Below are 16,134 nucleotides of genomic sequence, written 5' to 3' on the forward strand. Positions count from 1 at the left end.
AAGGCTTTGAAATTGGGGAGAATGATGGTCTGACATATAGACTGTTTGGTCTGTCTGTTGCAGGCCAGAAGCAGGATGTGGGGCTCAGTGTACTTTCATTTAACCATCATAATCACAGTTGCACAAGTTCATATGAGGTAAATTCCTTGTGGACTGGGATTGTGCCTACCAACTCTATCGTACTGTACTCTCCCAAGGCCTTAATACAGTGCTCTGCACACAGCACACACTCAACAAATACTGTTGATTGATTGATTAGTGTGGCATAGTGAAATGAGCATGGGCTTAGGAGTCAGAGGACCTGGCAGGAAATGTGTCTGTTTATTGATATATAGTACTCTCCCAAGCACTTAGTACAGTGCTCTGCACACAGTAAACACTCAATAAATACAATTGACTGACTGACCTAAGTTCTAATCCTGGCTCCACCACTTGCCTGCTGTGTGACCTTGGGCAAGTCACTTAATTTCTCTGTGCATTAGTTTCTTCATCTGCAAAGTGGGGATTAAATACCAGTTCTCCTTCCTACTCACAGTTTAGTGAGCTTCATGTGGGGCAAGGACTGTGTCCCATCTGACCAGATTAACTTTTATCTACCCCAGATCTTAATAGAATGCTTGATACATAGTAAACACTTAACGAGTTCCACAGTTATCATTATTAGAACCAACACAGAGGAATTGATTATAGTGCTAGTGGATTGCACACCACCACTTGCACTCTCGTTTCCCTGTCAATCATGTCCCCCACAAGGGCACAGAGTTTACTTCTAGACTGTGAGCCCACTGTTGGGTAGGACCGTCTCTATATGTTGCCAACTTGTACTTCCCAAGCGCTTAGTACAGTGCTCTGCACACAGTAAGCGCTCAATACGATTGAATGAATGAATGAATGAACAAGCAAATAGGTGGGTGGGAGTGCAATACATGGAGAAGGCATTCTCTGGATTATAAACTTCTTCTAGACTGTAAACTCCTTGTGGGCAGAGAATGTATCCACCAACTCTGTTGTACTCTCCTAACCACTAAGTACAGCGCTATGCTCACTCAAAGTAAGCACTCAGTAAATGCTGTTGATTTTTTGATTGATTAAGTTGCACCAAAAAAACACTACTATGGTTTACCTGGGGAGTGAAAAGCTACTTCCAATGCTGCAAAGTATCTCCAGGAGTACAAGTACAACTGGTTGGAAAACATTCTAGTAGAGTGTTAGAGAGTACTAGAGATGCAACACTGCAATCTTGAATATCTACATATTTCTGAAGGCTCCTTCGCCAGAGCTAGATGCACTGCAAAGGGAGATAATGAAACATAAAATATGAAAAAAAAAGGAAAAATCTCTTTTTTTGCCTCAAGTTATAAGCTACAAAATCCAATTTAGCTATTTAGGAACTTGTCTACAAATAAGCAACTTGGAATTCAGATGAACTGGATGAAAGTGGTCTCCAATAAAAAGCTCACTTGGAAAGTTGAAAAGCCAAAAACCTTCAAAATTCTGGCCTTAAGTTCAAGTTTCTCCTTTGCCCAGCAGTACGAATTACCAATTCCTAACCTGTTTATGCTCTCATTCCAGCCAAGTATTCTGCTTCTCACTCACCACACATGAATCTTCTGCCTCCAAATCATCACATATGTTGTTCAGTTCTGAATAGAATGCTTTCTTCCTCCTTTTCAACTAACCATGATCTCCCCCACCTTCAAAACTCTACAAAACAAATCCATCTTTGTGAAACTTTCCCAGAAAAATACTAGCTTACTCTGGTCTCTCCAATTACATCAACATTTTTTTTTCCCAGCATTTCCTAGCATTAACCTTTACATTTTTAGAATCTGTCCCTTCCTCTCAACAAAAACTGCTACCATGCTGGTTCAAGCACTTGTCATATACTGCATCAGTTTCTCACTGCCCTCTCTCTTCCTTTTGTCTCTCCCCTCTCTAGTCCATACTTCATTCTGCTGCCTGGATCATTTTTCTAAAAAGAAAAAAAACCACTCAGTCCAAGACTCCTCTCCAAGAACCTCCAGTGGTTGACTATCCATCTCCACATCAACAGCAACTCCTTTGTTATCAACTTTAAGGCCCTCGATCAGCTCTCCCTCTCCTACCTTACCTTGCTGATTTCCTACTGCAGCTTAGTTCTGCACACTTCACTCCTCGAACACAACATAGTCACTGTATCTTGATCTTGTCTATCTCACCACCGACCTCTTGACCACATCCTTCCTCTGGTCTGGGACTTCCTCCCCCTGTATATGTAACAGACCACCACTCTCCCCATCTTCAAAATCCTACTAAAATCCTATCTCCTCCAAGTGGCCTTTTCTGACTAAGCCCTTACTCCTCTATCCTCCCTTCTGCATCACCTAAGTACTTTGATACTCTCCCCCCAGCCCCACAGCACTTACGAACAATCCCATCTGTAATTTAATATTTGCTTCCCCCTCGGTAAGTTCCATGTGGGCAAGGTTCATGCCTACCAACTCTACTGTACAAGTGCTGGATCTCAAGCACCTAGTACAGTGCTCTGCACACTGTAAGTGTTCAATAAATAACATTGATAGACTGATGCATATTCATGTAAAATACATGATTTTTGAGGGTTTGGCTGTGCACATATTTCATATCCTATACACACCTGTCCCTTGTGTATGTCTCCTCTAAGTTTGTATGTCATATTTATCCTATCTGCCCCACTGTATGCACTCCAAGGGCACGGAGCATGTCTTGAAACACCTTTGTAATTTCCCATAGAATCTATTACTACAGTTCTCTGAACATAGTGGGCACTAAACAAATCCCGGAGTCTGACTGCAGATGGGTGTTCACGTTTTTTTTCTCATAAAATCAACCCATTTATTTTTCAGCTCCAAGGTGATTAATGAATAGATTCTTTGAGAATTAGTACTATAGCTACTCAATTGAATAAAATAAATCATTGTTTAGTTTGCAAAGAAGAGTTAATCCATTTATGGCAGCAGAATGTCCCTGAGTCACGGAAATCATTATTGGAACTATGGATATTGAAAAATACTCTCTTCCATTTAGATAGTAAACCATTCTGTGGGCTTCTGGAAAAACAAAATGTAGCTAAATGAATCACATCCATCTTCATATCCATTTTTACTTTCACTGGAACTTTATATTGCTTAGTGAATGAAAAAGGATGGAAATTTCAAAGGTTCACAAGATTATTTTCTAAATAGCCTTTTTACAGTATCTTGGTGGATGTCAGTTGGTTTTTAGAATTGAGTTAAAGTAATTTCTTCTGCTCCATCCCCAAAAGAAAGAAAAGTTGGGTGTTATTTTTAACGAGCAAAAGTAAGTGAATTGGGAATTTTCTTCATTGACCCAAGCCTTGAAGGAGGAGAAGACGGAGACAAAGAGAGAAAATGAGATGGAGAAAAAGGATTAGAACAGGGAGATGTGCCCATAAAGAGGAAGAGAGAGGAGGGGTGGAGGATGACTCAGGAGAGAGGAAAATTAAGAGGGAAGAGAGTGGGGAAAGAAGAAAAAGATAAGGAAGAGAGGGCATCTCTGCACAATCAGAGGTGAGAAGGAAAATCTCACTTGTCCCAAATTTAAAAATGCTATGCTGGATTTAAATGAAAAGGCATTGTATCAGAGATACTGAGAAACCCATTCATAAATCCCACTTTCATTTGTGGACATATTCTTTCATTTGACAAATATAACAGTCTTCTGTGTCAAGCCTCTGTTACAATAAATTCAAATATCTTAGCACTGATATTTAGTAGATGTAAATGAACACGGCCAATTTAACATTCATATCACTTCTTTATGTAATCTCCATTTTAAAAGGAAACACAATTATACCAACAGATTATAGCAGGACTGGGAAGCTCAAGACACTTTCTTGGAATAATGCCCCTCAGAGAGGCAACTGGTCTCCCTTGACAAAAGCCAAACTGATCATGCTGATAAAATTTTATTTTAGTCTTCAAATAGTGGTCTTTTTATCTAGCCTTAAACAACAATATTGTTATCTCTGAGATTAGTTCCAAATCCTTTACATTTTACATTCTCCTGAAAAGGCATCCAGAATGAGACTTAACAAACCATCTATCATGGGCTGTTTGCCCAGTTTCTAAATGCCAGTTTCAAACAATTTCTGCTTAATATGGTAGAAGTGAATTGCATATTCATCCCACCCCCAACCCCACAACATTTATGTGCATATCTTTAAATTATATATTATAAATGATTTATTCATATTAACGCCCATCTCCCCCTCTAGACTGTAGACTCGTTATGGGAAGGGAACATGTCAGCTAATTCTGTTGTATAGTACACTCCTGAGCACTTAGTATGGTGCTCTGCACAGAGTAATTGATCAATAAATATCATTGACTGCTTGGTGACTATTTTCTGATAATATTTAATGTAATATTCATAGAAGAAATTTTCCTAGGCTAACATAAATGCCTACTTATGCATTTCAACAATGTAAAATATTTCATATATTCATGATGTTAAAAGTAAGAGAGTTTTATTTTCCTACATAAGACTCTAGTCTGATATCTTATTGCCTTGCCAAATGTCAGTGTCTGCTTTCTATCTTTGTGGGACTGAGTCAATAGCGTCAATCAGATGATCAATGAACTATCACTAGCAGCCAGCAAACTCTGCAAATCACAACCCATCCACTCGAATCCAATTCAACAACTACTTTAGCCATCTATCTATCTATCTAGATAGAGAGAATATACTATAGTAAACTCTAAAGGGTCATGGAATATTCGTCATCATCCCAAGATATAATTAAATTACATCAAAATTTAAAGTTCTACTTCAAGACGCGGTGCTGCCTAGTGCACAGAGCACCTGGGAGTCAGAAGGACCGAGGTTCTAATCCCGGCTCTGCCACTTGTCTGCTGGGTGACCTTGGGCAAGCTGCTTCACTTCTGGGTACCTCAATTACCTCTTCTTTAAAATGGGGCTTATCTGTGAGCCCCATGTGGGACACAGACTGTGTCCAACCCAATTAGCTTGTATCTAACCTAGCACTTAGTACAGTGCCTGGAACATGGATGTTTAGCAAGTGATTATTCCTTGATATAAACACAGAATCTGGAAATTATGGATTTTTTAAAGAAGATTCTATTTAATTCTTAGTTTTACTTCTATTATACACGATGCAAGAAGAAGGGTTAATGTTTTTGTTATAGTTCAATCAAATTTTTATGCTTTTAACAAAGTCATAATTGCATGTTTCCTATTTTTCAATGTGCCTAAACTTAGGCCATATGTAAATTACGTAAGGAACTATATTCAGAGTAATATTGTAGTTTGGCCTCTTTTTGCTCTTCAGTCAAGAAACAGAAGTCGCTTTTGAAGTCTGTACTGTGTTTACAGTTAATTTCTATTTTAATAATTTCTGATCATTCATCCTTGCATATTTGAATTCTAAATTCACAGACTTTCATACATCAAACCACAACCAAGGCAAGACATGAATGAATGACATTGCATTTTTTATCTTTAATTATTTAGAAATAATCTACATTTGGATATTCACACAGACTTTAGGATATTTGGGGGGAAAAATAAATTAACTAGCCATCACAATATTTGTCATAATTTAGGCAGCCTGGCTTTTAAGTAGTAGAGCATTTGTCAGGAGAAGACAGAGTGGGGTCTGTCTATTTTAATTACCCTGTACAAAGGTAGTTCCACTATTGAGTTTTTAATTGTTCAGTATGTCTCTATTAAATTAAGCATCAAAACCAACAGCAAGAAATATAGTGAAAGATGGCACACTGTATATTCCATCAGTTACAGTCATTTCTTGCTCCACTCCCCAAATAAAAACTCAGTGTTTCCAAATATTAAATTACTGAAATTAAATATTGGTTCAACTACACTGTACATTTCATTCACTTATGTAATTGTTTTATTCATTCTCATTTGATTGAATGTTTTAATCTTCCTTAAACAGTGACTAACTGAAAGTAAATGGCCCATTCCTAATAATATAAATGTGAAAAATAGGAAGTACTTAGGAATTGCAGTTGAATACATTAAAAGTCAGTGAGTTTTCTAGTTAACACATTTCCATTTCTTTTGCATACAAGCCAAATGCATTGAGCAGGCAAATTGCAAATTCAGGGTCTTATAAAAACATTGTCCTGGTTTTATGTTATGACAGCAGAAATTGTCCAAAATCTCTAACAGTTTCCCCAGAAGAACCCTCACTGGCCGGCACCATCCAGGTGCCGAGCAATCTGAATGAGGTGAACATCACGTCAAATTCCACTCATCTGTCAATGTAGTGGATTATTTCTTGAGAGACTGAAATTGGCTGCCTGGGATCAGAACACCATCAATCTTACTCATGTAGGGTGCAGAGAAGCTGACTGAAAAAGGCTTGCAAGAGGAAAAGCTCTGCTGTTCCTAAGCAGGTGATGAGGCAGCTGTAAAACCTTCACTCTATCTGTATCACAGCTCTGAGTGAAAGATTTGTCATTTTTCACATTTCCCTGATACTTGGTATGCACTCAGTGTCCTGCTGTTCTTGCTCCATAAAAGAGGTGATTTTTCAAGCTTAGGCAAATGTTGCAAAGCTCTGGTTATGCTCTTCTCTCGTCTTCCCCCTCGAATTGTCACTTGTTTTAGCAGATTTTACTAAATGAGATTACATTTTCAGTTTTGCTTATTTCTTTCTTTCTTTATTTATTTGTGATTGCCTCAGTGAACTAGCGATTGTCTCTGTTAATGGTTTTATCTTCTGTTTTAATATGCAGTCAATTTCTCTAAAGTAAAAATCCAGGAAGAAAAACATCCCAAGACTGAAATAACTCCTCATAAAACAAACCATATTCCTAATAATGTTTTAAGAATTCTGGCTGAAATGACCTAATATCTGATGATCTTATGATCTACCGCTTCAATCTTGCTCACTACACTGAAAAATAGAGGGGAGGGAAATCTCATTTGTTCTATAATAGTTGAGTAAAATCCTCCAGAACAATATGGAGCCTAATTGTCTAGAAATCAGTCTATAGATTGTACACTTCATGACTGAAGCCATCCAAAAGAAATTTGTTCTGTTCATAGGTTAAAATTTAAAAGGGTTTTTAATGTTGCTATTTTCCTTTCTTACCTCCTGGGTAAAGTGTTGTGGTTTAGTGAATAGCTTTAAGATTTTATGCATGCTAAGTGTATCAGGAGGTAATGCTTAAACTTTCGCATTTCCATTTCAGTCATAAAACTGTATATTTTCAGTAACACAAAACGTCATGAGAATCTAGATTTACCTTGCTATACGAAAGAAGTATAAGAAGGGCCTGCGAAATGCAATTGTAGCCTCGACATAGCACCTAATAAAGAATACAAAATGAACGGGGACGGCATATATTCTACAAATACATACATCATGGCTGATGCCATTGGTAGGTGGTAGCACTACATGCACTGAATGTAGATACGTCATATATTAGTATGCATTATCTAGGTAGCCCTGCTTTGAGAAACTGGCTTCTACCTTTTAAGGGTTGAAATATTGGCCAAGTGCCTAATAAAGAATACAAAATGAACGGGGACGGCATATATTCTACAAATACATACATCATGGCTGATGCCATTGGTAGGTGGTAGCACTACATGCCCTGAATGTGGATACGTCGTCTATTAGTAGGCATTATCTAGGTAGCCCTGCTTTGGGAAACTGGTTTCTACCTTTTAAGGGTTGAAATATTGGCCAAGTGCCCAATAAAGAATACAAAATGAACGGTGACGGCATATATTCTACAAATACATACATCATGGCTGATGCCATTGGTAGGTGGTAGCACTACATGCCCTGAATGTGGATACGTCGTCTATTAGTAGGCATTATCTAGGTAGCCCTGCTTTGGGAAACTGGTTTCAACCTTTCAAGGGTTGAAATATTGGCCAAGTGCCTAATAAAGAATACAAAATGAACGGTGACGGCATATATTCTACAAATACATACATCATGGCTGATGCCATTGGTAGGTGGTAGCACTACATGCCCTGAATGTGGATACGTCGTCTATTAGTAGGCATTATCTAGGTAGCCCTGCTTTGGGAAACTGGTTTCAACCTTTCAAGGGTTGAAATATTGGCCAAGTGCACTGAGAAAGGTGGTCTATCGCAAGTATTTGATGGAGTGTGCAGGTCTTGGCCCTTCAGCAGGGGTAGGTATTCAGGACAACACACACACCACCACCACCACCACCGCCTCTCTGGCTGTGGTAGAGTTTCCACGCAGAGCTTCCAGGCCCCTAAAGCTCCGCGATTTCTTTCAGGGGGAGAACGCCGTTCATTTCCCCTCCTGCAGAGGCCCCGCCCTCTGCTCCCTCTCCCCTCGATTCCGTCCCTCCCTGAAAGGAGGGAGGCTTCGCCTTGCCTATTTGGTAGCCCGCTGCCGCCGGGATCTCGGGCTGCAGCCTAGCGGAGGAGAAAAAAGAGGAGCCAATGCACCGGCCGGGGACCGTGACGAGCAAAGGGATCTCCTCCAGCTCGAACCCCTCTTCCCCGCCACAGACACTCTCTCTCATATAGAGAGCCACACACACAAACAATCACACTCTCTCCATCACACTCACACACCCGCTCCCCCTCCTCTGAAGCCAAGTAGGGAGAGGAGGAAGGAAGCTCCGCCTGGGGACAGGAGAGGGACGAGAAGGGAAGAGACTTGGCCACTCGCCCCCCGAGGCTGCGGTAGTGGGTGGAGGGAGCCGGGCCAGGGCAGGAGGAAGGGACCGGATTTCTGCGGGGACAAGGAGGGCAAGCACGGCAGCCAGTCGAGGGGTGGCTTGCGAAGGGGATTTGGCCGGCTTCGGGGCAGCTGATAACGGCCAGAACGGGAGAGGACAGAGGCTCAGAAAGGATGCTAGGCACTGGGCGACCCGAATAGGTGGGAGGACATCCAGCAAAGATGGAGCGAGGCGAACGAAAGAGAACGCTCTGGAGAGAGGTGGGGAGACGGAGGAGCCGTAATTATAATAATTGAAAAAGAAAGATGGAGAGGACGAAAGTGGAGTGTGGCAAAAACAAAGAGGAGACGAGAGACTTAAAAGAACCATGCGTGGCCGTGGAGGCAAAGAGAAGTACTTTGAAAGGAAAGGACACGGGAAGAGAGACTGGATTACAAATCCGGAGACCAGCATTCAAAAGCGACAAAATTCACACTAGAGGACCCTAGAAACAGCCAGAAGAAAAAAACAGAAACAAACAGGAAACTCAAAACATACTAGAAGAAAAGAAAGTAAAGGAAGGGAAAGGGACAAGGAGGAGAAAAGCAAAAACACACGAAGCATAGTAAGTTTTTTTAATTCGTAAGACGCAACATCACCATGCTATAATTCAAGTCCATAAAGAATCACTCATATGCAGAACATGCATATACATATCTATTCGTATATAGCATTGGCATGGACAGAAACTCATTCTCTTTGCTGAATATGGACATTTAGCCTTTTCTCAAACCTCCCCCACCCTCGCTACCCTAACGAGAGGTATTCTAGTTACAGCACAGAAAAGAAAACAGCACACACAAAGCAACCAAGCTATACCTTAAAATGGGCTTCTGGTGGTAAGCCACCTCTTCTGAGAACTTAATGAAAACAACGCTTAGAAGGAGGTATGTTCGAAAGCCACAATTACATGCCTTAAATTGTTACTTAGGAACACACAGTGGGAGAAAAGCACAAGTACATTGGGAAAGTTAAGACAAAGTTGGCTTTCATAGCAGGAGTATTCAACTATTCCTTACAAAGAAACCAATGATATTGACAGGAGACTGCAATGTGACAGTATCCCGTACCTCATTGTTCCTACCTGGTCTGTGCAGGTGATGCTGCTGGAAAGTGTGATGAAGGGATCCCTGACAGAGCAGCATTGCACAGGCACTTATCCACAAATACAGGATCCAGGACATTGCAGAGACCATTGCCATTCTCTAAATAAAATATTAGATTTGATTATTCACTCTAGCCTTAAGACACATATCACATGCAATGCCAGTGATGAGGAAAGTTCGCAAGCATGCTATTTCCTTGTTACTTTGTCTTCGGGCTGTAATCGTCACGTGGTAGGGGTCATAGCATAGGCACAGCTGAGTAAAGAGGTGTCAGTAAGATGACTGAGTGGCTTTAATAATTCCAGACTTTTCAGAGTAGGATTAAAACAAAGTTTAAAAAGAAAACAATTCCACTTTCATTTTAAACCATGGGTAATCCAGTCTGTCCCTAAGTAAAATTCCAGATTCATAGGATGCTAATAAAGCCATGCTATTGGCCATTACACAAAAATTGCATGGTTTTTATATTGCATTCAGTGATACTCTAACCTCACTGTAAATATGCTACCTACTGATAGGTAGCATTTTTTTTACTTCTACAAGTATTAATTTTTAATGGCAATGTTGTCACCTAAACAAAGTAATCGTTTCTCAGAATCATGTTGCAATCCCCAGATAAAATCCTTTCTTTTGCTGCCCTCAAGCTCATAAAGAACTGCAATAAGCGAGACTGAGTTTCACGTGCAGTAGTCAAATGCTTTAATAGTGCAGAGAGTCATAATTTAAAGTCTGATTTTCCTCCCTAGGAACTGCTGTATTTCTCACTTTGCCTCTAAATAGCTATCATAACTAAGGCATACACTTTTTTATACACATGTATAAGAACAATATTCACATATACTACTCACATATATACACATACACAGGAAGGCATAGCCACACACATAGATGTACTATGGTACTAGCTGAATGCGTTTTACCATACTTTTTAACTTCAAAAGCCCTTTTGGTGCTTGCAAGGATCCCAGAATCTGCAAGGCTCAGCTATGCTACATATCGTCCAGTTTCCTAAACAACACCTTTTGCTGCATTTCATATTGCCAAATTAATCACACTTTAGGCACTCTCCTTAGTCAGCCAATGACACTGTGGCATTTTCTATTTAGCAACCTAATCAACTATATTTTATTTCATTAAGAAAAAGAGAACTATCTAGTTAAGATTATTCTTTTTTACATTGAAAATCTTCATCATTCAGCAAAATTTTAAACTACAAATTCAAGTCTGAAACTGACCTCTAAACATGATTTATTTATTCAAGGAAATAAGCCCTACCCAAGCAATTGTGTTCTTCAGTAGCAAAAAATATATTTTTCTACAGACACACCCGTAGTGCAAGATAATTTACAATATTATAATTATACTATAACATAGCATTAGAACAGAAAGAATAAGAATTTTTAGGACTGTAATAGACAAATGATGACAACTATAAGTGCAAAACAGAGAAACATTATCTTCAACAGCGTGATGCCATTTATGTCTTTGCTCTGTGTATGTAACATACTATTCAGTTTATAATTAGTTTTTCTTCCCACTGTTTACTGTTTAATTTTGTATACAGAACACTTTCCTCCTTTGTTTTCAGAACTACCAGCATAACATAGACTCATCCCCCTCAGCCTAGACAACAACAGTAGCTTGCCTGTAAATCCTGAAATTAATGCATTTTTTTTGGACATTTCTCTTAATGCCATGCAATTTAAATCCAAAGACACTGAAAAAATTGAGTGGCACGCAGTGCTACTTCTTGACATTGAGTTAAAATGCACTACGATATACTCTAAACTTCAAAAATCACCTCCAGTGATTCAAAACAAAAGTTCTGCTCTTTTTCATTTTCTCCTCTTTTTTCTCATCTCTTTACCCAGTGTATCTTACTACATTGAAATCCTTGCTATAATTAAAAATTCTACTTACATCATTTTTATTCTTCCTTACTCTTTCCATTAACTTCCCTTAATTCTAAGTATTACTTAATAATATTCCTTCATTAGTCTGCTCACTCCAGTTACCAGCAAGCATACAGTTTTCATGCAAATAGTACATCCTGAAAACTGATTAAATGATCGTGCATATTCTCCCAGTTATTATAGATGAGTCTCAGATCTGTTTTCTGAATCTTAAAACCTAAAGAATCTTCTTACCTGAGTAATCCAACCAAGAGCAGAGTACTCTATTAGTGTTCATTGGAAAGATCTAACACTTTTTAAAATCCATCTGTACCACAGTAAAGGATTTTAAATAGCTTCCCAATAATCTTCTTTAACAGGATTTAAAAAAAAATCTTTTTCGTTACCAATCCTATTCCCAGAGTAAAGAAGACATCAGAGCTCAGACTGTGTTGTCAGAGAAGTAGCCAAGGTTTGAGGGGTGGGAACCTTGTCATTTTCACCTTTAAATCATCTCCTAGCGTCACCTCTGCTTGATGAGACCTTTGAAGTGATCTTGAGATAATTTGCAGCTTCCAGTATACCTATAGATGAAAATTAGTTTATATTTAGTGACAGACCATCCCCACTACATTGCATTCAATGCAGAGTCAAGTAGCTATATGTACAAAGCAGGGTGGCTATACAATGCTGTAAGTATCACTAGTCTGTTTCAATACATCCCTCCTCTGTAAAGTATCACATGTCTTAAAGTGACATTACCCTCTATTACAGCTTTAGTGAATTGTTATACCTGCCCACTAACTCTTAAACAACTAGAGCAGCCCTTTTAACACTTTAACATCTGATACTACGTATCAAACAATACAAATAAATGAAACATACCATTCTGCTATGTATAGTTTAGGAAAAGCAGGGAAGAGAAGCATAAGAAAGTGGTTAGAGAATGTGAGAATGTGGAAGGCAGAGCTATCAATAGATGGCAAAGTACTCCTGAGGGCTAACGACAAAGTGAAACATGAACTGTAATTACTTCTTATTGACCCTTTTTAGCTGTCACTCATCAATAGCAAATATTCAGCGATATGTGTATATCTTCATGTATATGGATATACAGCCTGTTTCCACTGTCCAATAAAGCATCTTCTTCTAAATTATTCAGGTTAACACATTGGAAGGACAGAATCATGACATCTTCAATAACTGAGATTGAATTTGACACAGAGAAAAAAAAAATGAGGGAGTTTTTTTCCACATCTTTCCGCCAGACTCTGACAAGTAGAGTTCAATATCCAGAGGTGCCCAATGTGATGCTTATGCCCAAATGCCTAGACACTCATATACTTTATTTTCAAGTTGACAGTAAAATCCAATTAACATCTGAGAAGCCAAGTACCACCATAAATTACCTTTAACCCTAAAACATTATTTTAAAAAATTCAAAATACTTTCTGCCCTTGACAATAGTTAAAAAGGAGTTTATAGAATCATGTGAAATTTTGCCATGCATCCTTTGAAGCCATTATATTTTGTACAATACATATTAAGACTGAACCTTCAGTCTCACAGATCCAGTACATTGATCTTTGACACAATACTTCATAACCCAACTCCTTATTCCAGCTCATTGGTATAAAAAAGCATAAAGCAATAATTAAGATTAAAAGCTCAGTTAAAAAGGCAATCAAGGTGTAACTGACAAAAGTCAGAAGTGTCATGGTAAGAGTTGCTATCTCATTCTTCACCCATTTTATTATGCTTCAGTATTGCAGTACCTTTGATATGTATAGTGAGATCACACACTACTCTGAGGCTCCTGGAATGCCTAAACAGAAATTGGCCGATTAAATATTCAGAAAAATAATTAACTTTGAGGATTTTTATACTTTAACACTTTGTAAAGTGTTTTGAAGTTTTTTCTGGTTTTCGCAAATACAATAGACTAAATTTTCAGGGACAATTTGAAACTAACAGTAGATGCTTCGTATATAATAATAATTGCATTTGTTAAGTGCTTACTATGTGCCAAGCACTGTTCTAAACCCTGGGGGGGGGGCGGGGAATACAAGGTAATCAGGTTGTCCCACGTGGGGCTCAAAGTCTTAATTCCCATTTTACAGATGAAGTAACTGAGGCACAGAGAAGTTAAGTGACTTGCCCAAAGTTACACAGCTGACAAGTGGCGGAGTTGGGATTAGAACCCATGACCTCTGACTCCCAAGCCCATGCTCTTTCCACTGAGCCACACTGCTTTTATAGGTTTAAAAGTGGTACAGAACATAGGGTTTTTTTTACATTTCTTAGTATTCGAAAAGTCAGTTCACCTTATTTTAACCACATGCTCTTAAGTATGTGCTCTTGCTATGACATGCATGCGATATATTAGCCAACATAGTTATATTTTTCTGTAGTGGGGGAGGTACTGTAGAGCCCAGTGTAGTTAAATATCAAGAAATAGTCATTGTTTCATAATACACCTAGTTCTCTGAGAATGTAGATGTTGAGTTCTTGCAAAAACCGTACTGTAATATTCACCTCTTTCAACACATATACACAAGCCATTTCTTCCATCAGTGTGGCATACTCTATGCAAACATGATCCGGTTGTCAGATCAACAGCTCACTGGCCAAAATATGTATTGTGTCACATGTGATGTGTCACAACTGAGTGTATTGTAAAATTTCTCAATCAGACATTGAAGAGCCATTTAATCAATTCCTCTGCCTTCACCAAGACTTTATCTACACCACTCAAGGTTGTCTATTCTCTTCTTGGGTATTCAGGTACGGAGATTTGGCAACCTTCACTGGTCTTGTCCATTTCTTAGGAATTCTGGACTGTGAGAAAATATACTTTCTTATTTCTAATCTAAAGCTCTCCTTGTACAGTCTAAGCCCATTTCCCTTTGTTCTATCCTCAGTAGAGATGAGAATAGCTGATCAGGATCCAAGTATATAGTATATAATTCAGGAGAGGGAATACTAAATATAATTCCATGAATTTCAATGGGACCTCAGTGGCAATGCTGACAAATAATTTTTAAAATTCTGAAAAGTTCATTCCCTGTTTACCCACACTTAGCACAATTTGACAGTCTAAATGAAGAGAAAGAGTTGTGGAGTTCAGTTTAAAAGTGAATCCTTTTTTTTAAAATTACTTTTTCCGCAAAGGCACAGAATAGTTGAGGCAGTCCTTTCGCGTGTGTGCACTTTAATTTAAAATTCTCAAGTCAATTTCAATAAATAAAATTTGGACTGGGAAGCTGGCCCATCTTTGGTGTGGAGCTACTTGTCATAATTTGGGGGTCCCCATAGTTTCCAACAAAGGATACTCTGGAGAGCTGCTTCTGCTCAGTATGAGGAGGGAGAGAAGGGGAGTGGTTGCAGGCCCAAGTCCAAGCCCCTTTCACCTCCTTTCCCCCACCCCATCCCCCACCACTCTGTGGAGTAGGTAGGGAAAGGAGAAATTTTAAACAACGAAAGGTAGGAAGTTTGAACTTCCCATCCCCATTTCAGACTTCCTTGTCACAGTTGAATTTTGGACAGCTCCGGGCTCCATGCCCTAGAGGCTGCCTCTCATTCATTCACTCAATCGTATTTATTAACCACTTGTGTGCAGAGCACTGTACTGAGTGCTTGGGAAAGAACAATATAACAATAAACAGTGACAATCCCTGCCCACAACGAGCTCACAGTCGAGGGGGCACAAGGGGTGGAAGGGGAGGTGGTTGGGAGGGGGTAGGTTCTACAGTCCTCTAGACTGTAAGCTCATTATGGGCAGGGAACATGTCTGCTAATTCTGCTGTATTGTACTCTCTCAAGCACTTAGTATTGTGCTCTGCACATAATAATAATAATAATAATAATAATGGCATTTATTAAGCGCTTACTATGTGCAAAGCACTGTTCTAAGCGCTGGGGAGGTTACAAGGTGATCAGGTTGTCCCACAGGGGGCTCACAGTCTTCATCCCCATTTTACAGATGAGGTAACTGAGGCCCAGAGAAGTCAAGTGACTTGCCCAAAGTCACACAGCTGACAAGTGGCAGAGCCGGGATTTGAACCCATGACCTCCGACTCCAAAGCCCAGGCTCTTTTCCACTGAGCCACGCTACTTCTTGAGTGCTGCACACAGTAAGCACTCAATAAATACTATTGATTGATAGATCTATAGAGTACTGCTTCTTGAGGATGAGACAAGGGACATGGGAGCAAGGGGATTCTCGGATGTCAGGCCCGATCTGTGAACACTGTGGCCCACTCACTGCAACCCAAGAAGAGGACAGCTCTCTAGAGCCCTGTGGTTCCTTAGGACGTGCCACATGGAGCTGTCTTGAATCTCTCTCCTGGAAAGAAAGCGGGTGGTGTCCACATCATTAGACTGTGTTGTGAAGAAGCA

The 16,134-nt window shown here is 39.4% G+C and overlaps 1 protein-coding gene across 2 annotated transcripts in view; it reads right to left on the minus strand.

Annotated features, from left to right (window-relative positions):
• Positions 1 to 12,396, minus strand: part of TAFA1 (TAFA chemokine like family member 1) — a 560,993-nt gene extending 548,597 nt beyond the window's left edge. Inside the window, exons 1-2 of one of the 2 annotated variants that reach the window (XM_038740214.1) lie at positions 12,240 to 12,396; positions 9,823 to 9,943 (exon numbers count right to left, since the gene is read on the minus strand). In XM_038740214.1, coding sequence (XP_038596142.1) covers positions 9,823 to 9,940 — 118 coding nt within the window. In that variant the 5' untranslated portion in view covers positions 9,941 to 9,943; positions 12,240 to 12,396. Of the gene's footprint in view, positions 1 to 9,822; positions 9,944 to 11,991 lie in introns of both variants that reach the window. The other variant, XM_038740213.1, reaches the window with a different exon arrangement.
• Between the last annotated feature and the right edge of the window lie 3,738 nt (positions 12,397 to 16,134).

This window comes from Tachyglossus aculeatus, chromosome X1, assembly GCF_015852505.1.
Source record: "Tachyglossus aculeatus isolate mTacAcu1 chromosome X1, mTacAcu1.pri, whole genome shotgun sequence".
Lineage (NCBI taxonomy): Eukaryota > Metazoa > Chordata > Mammalia > Monotremata > Tachyglossidae > Tachyglossus > Tachyglossus aculeatus.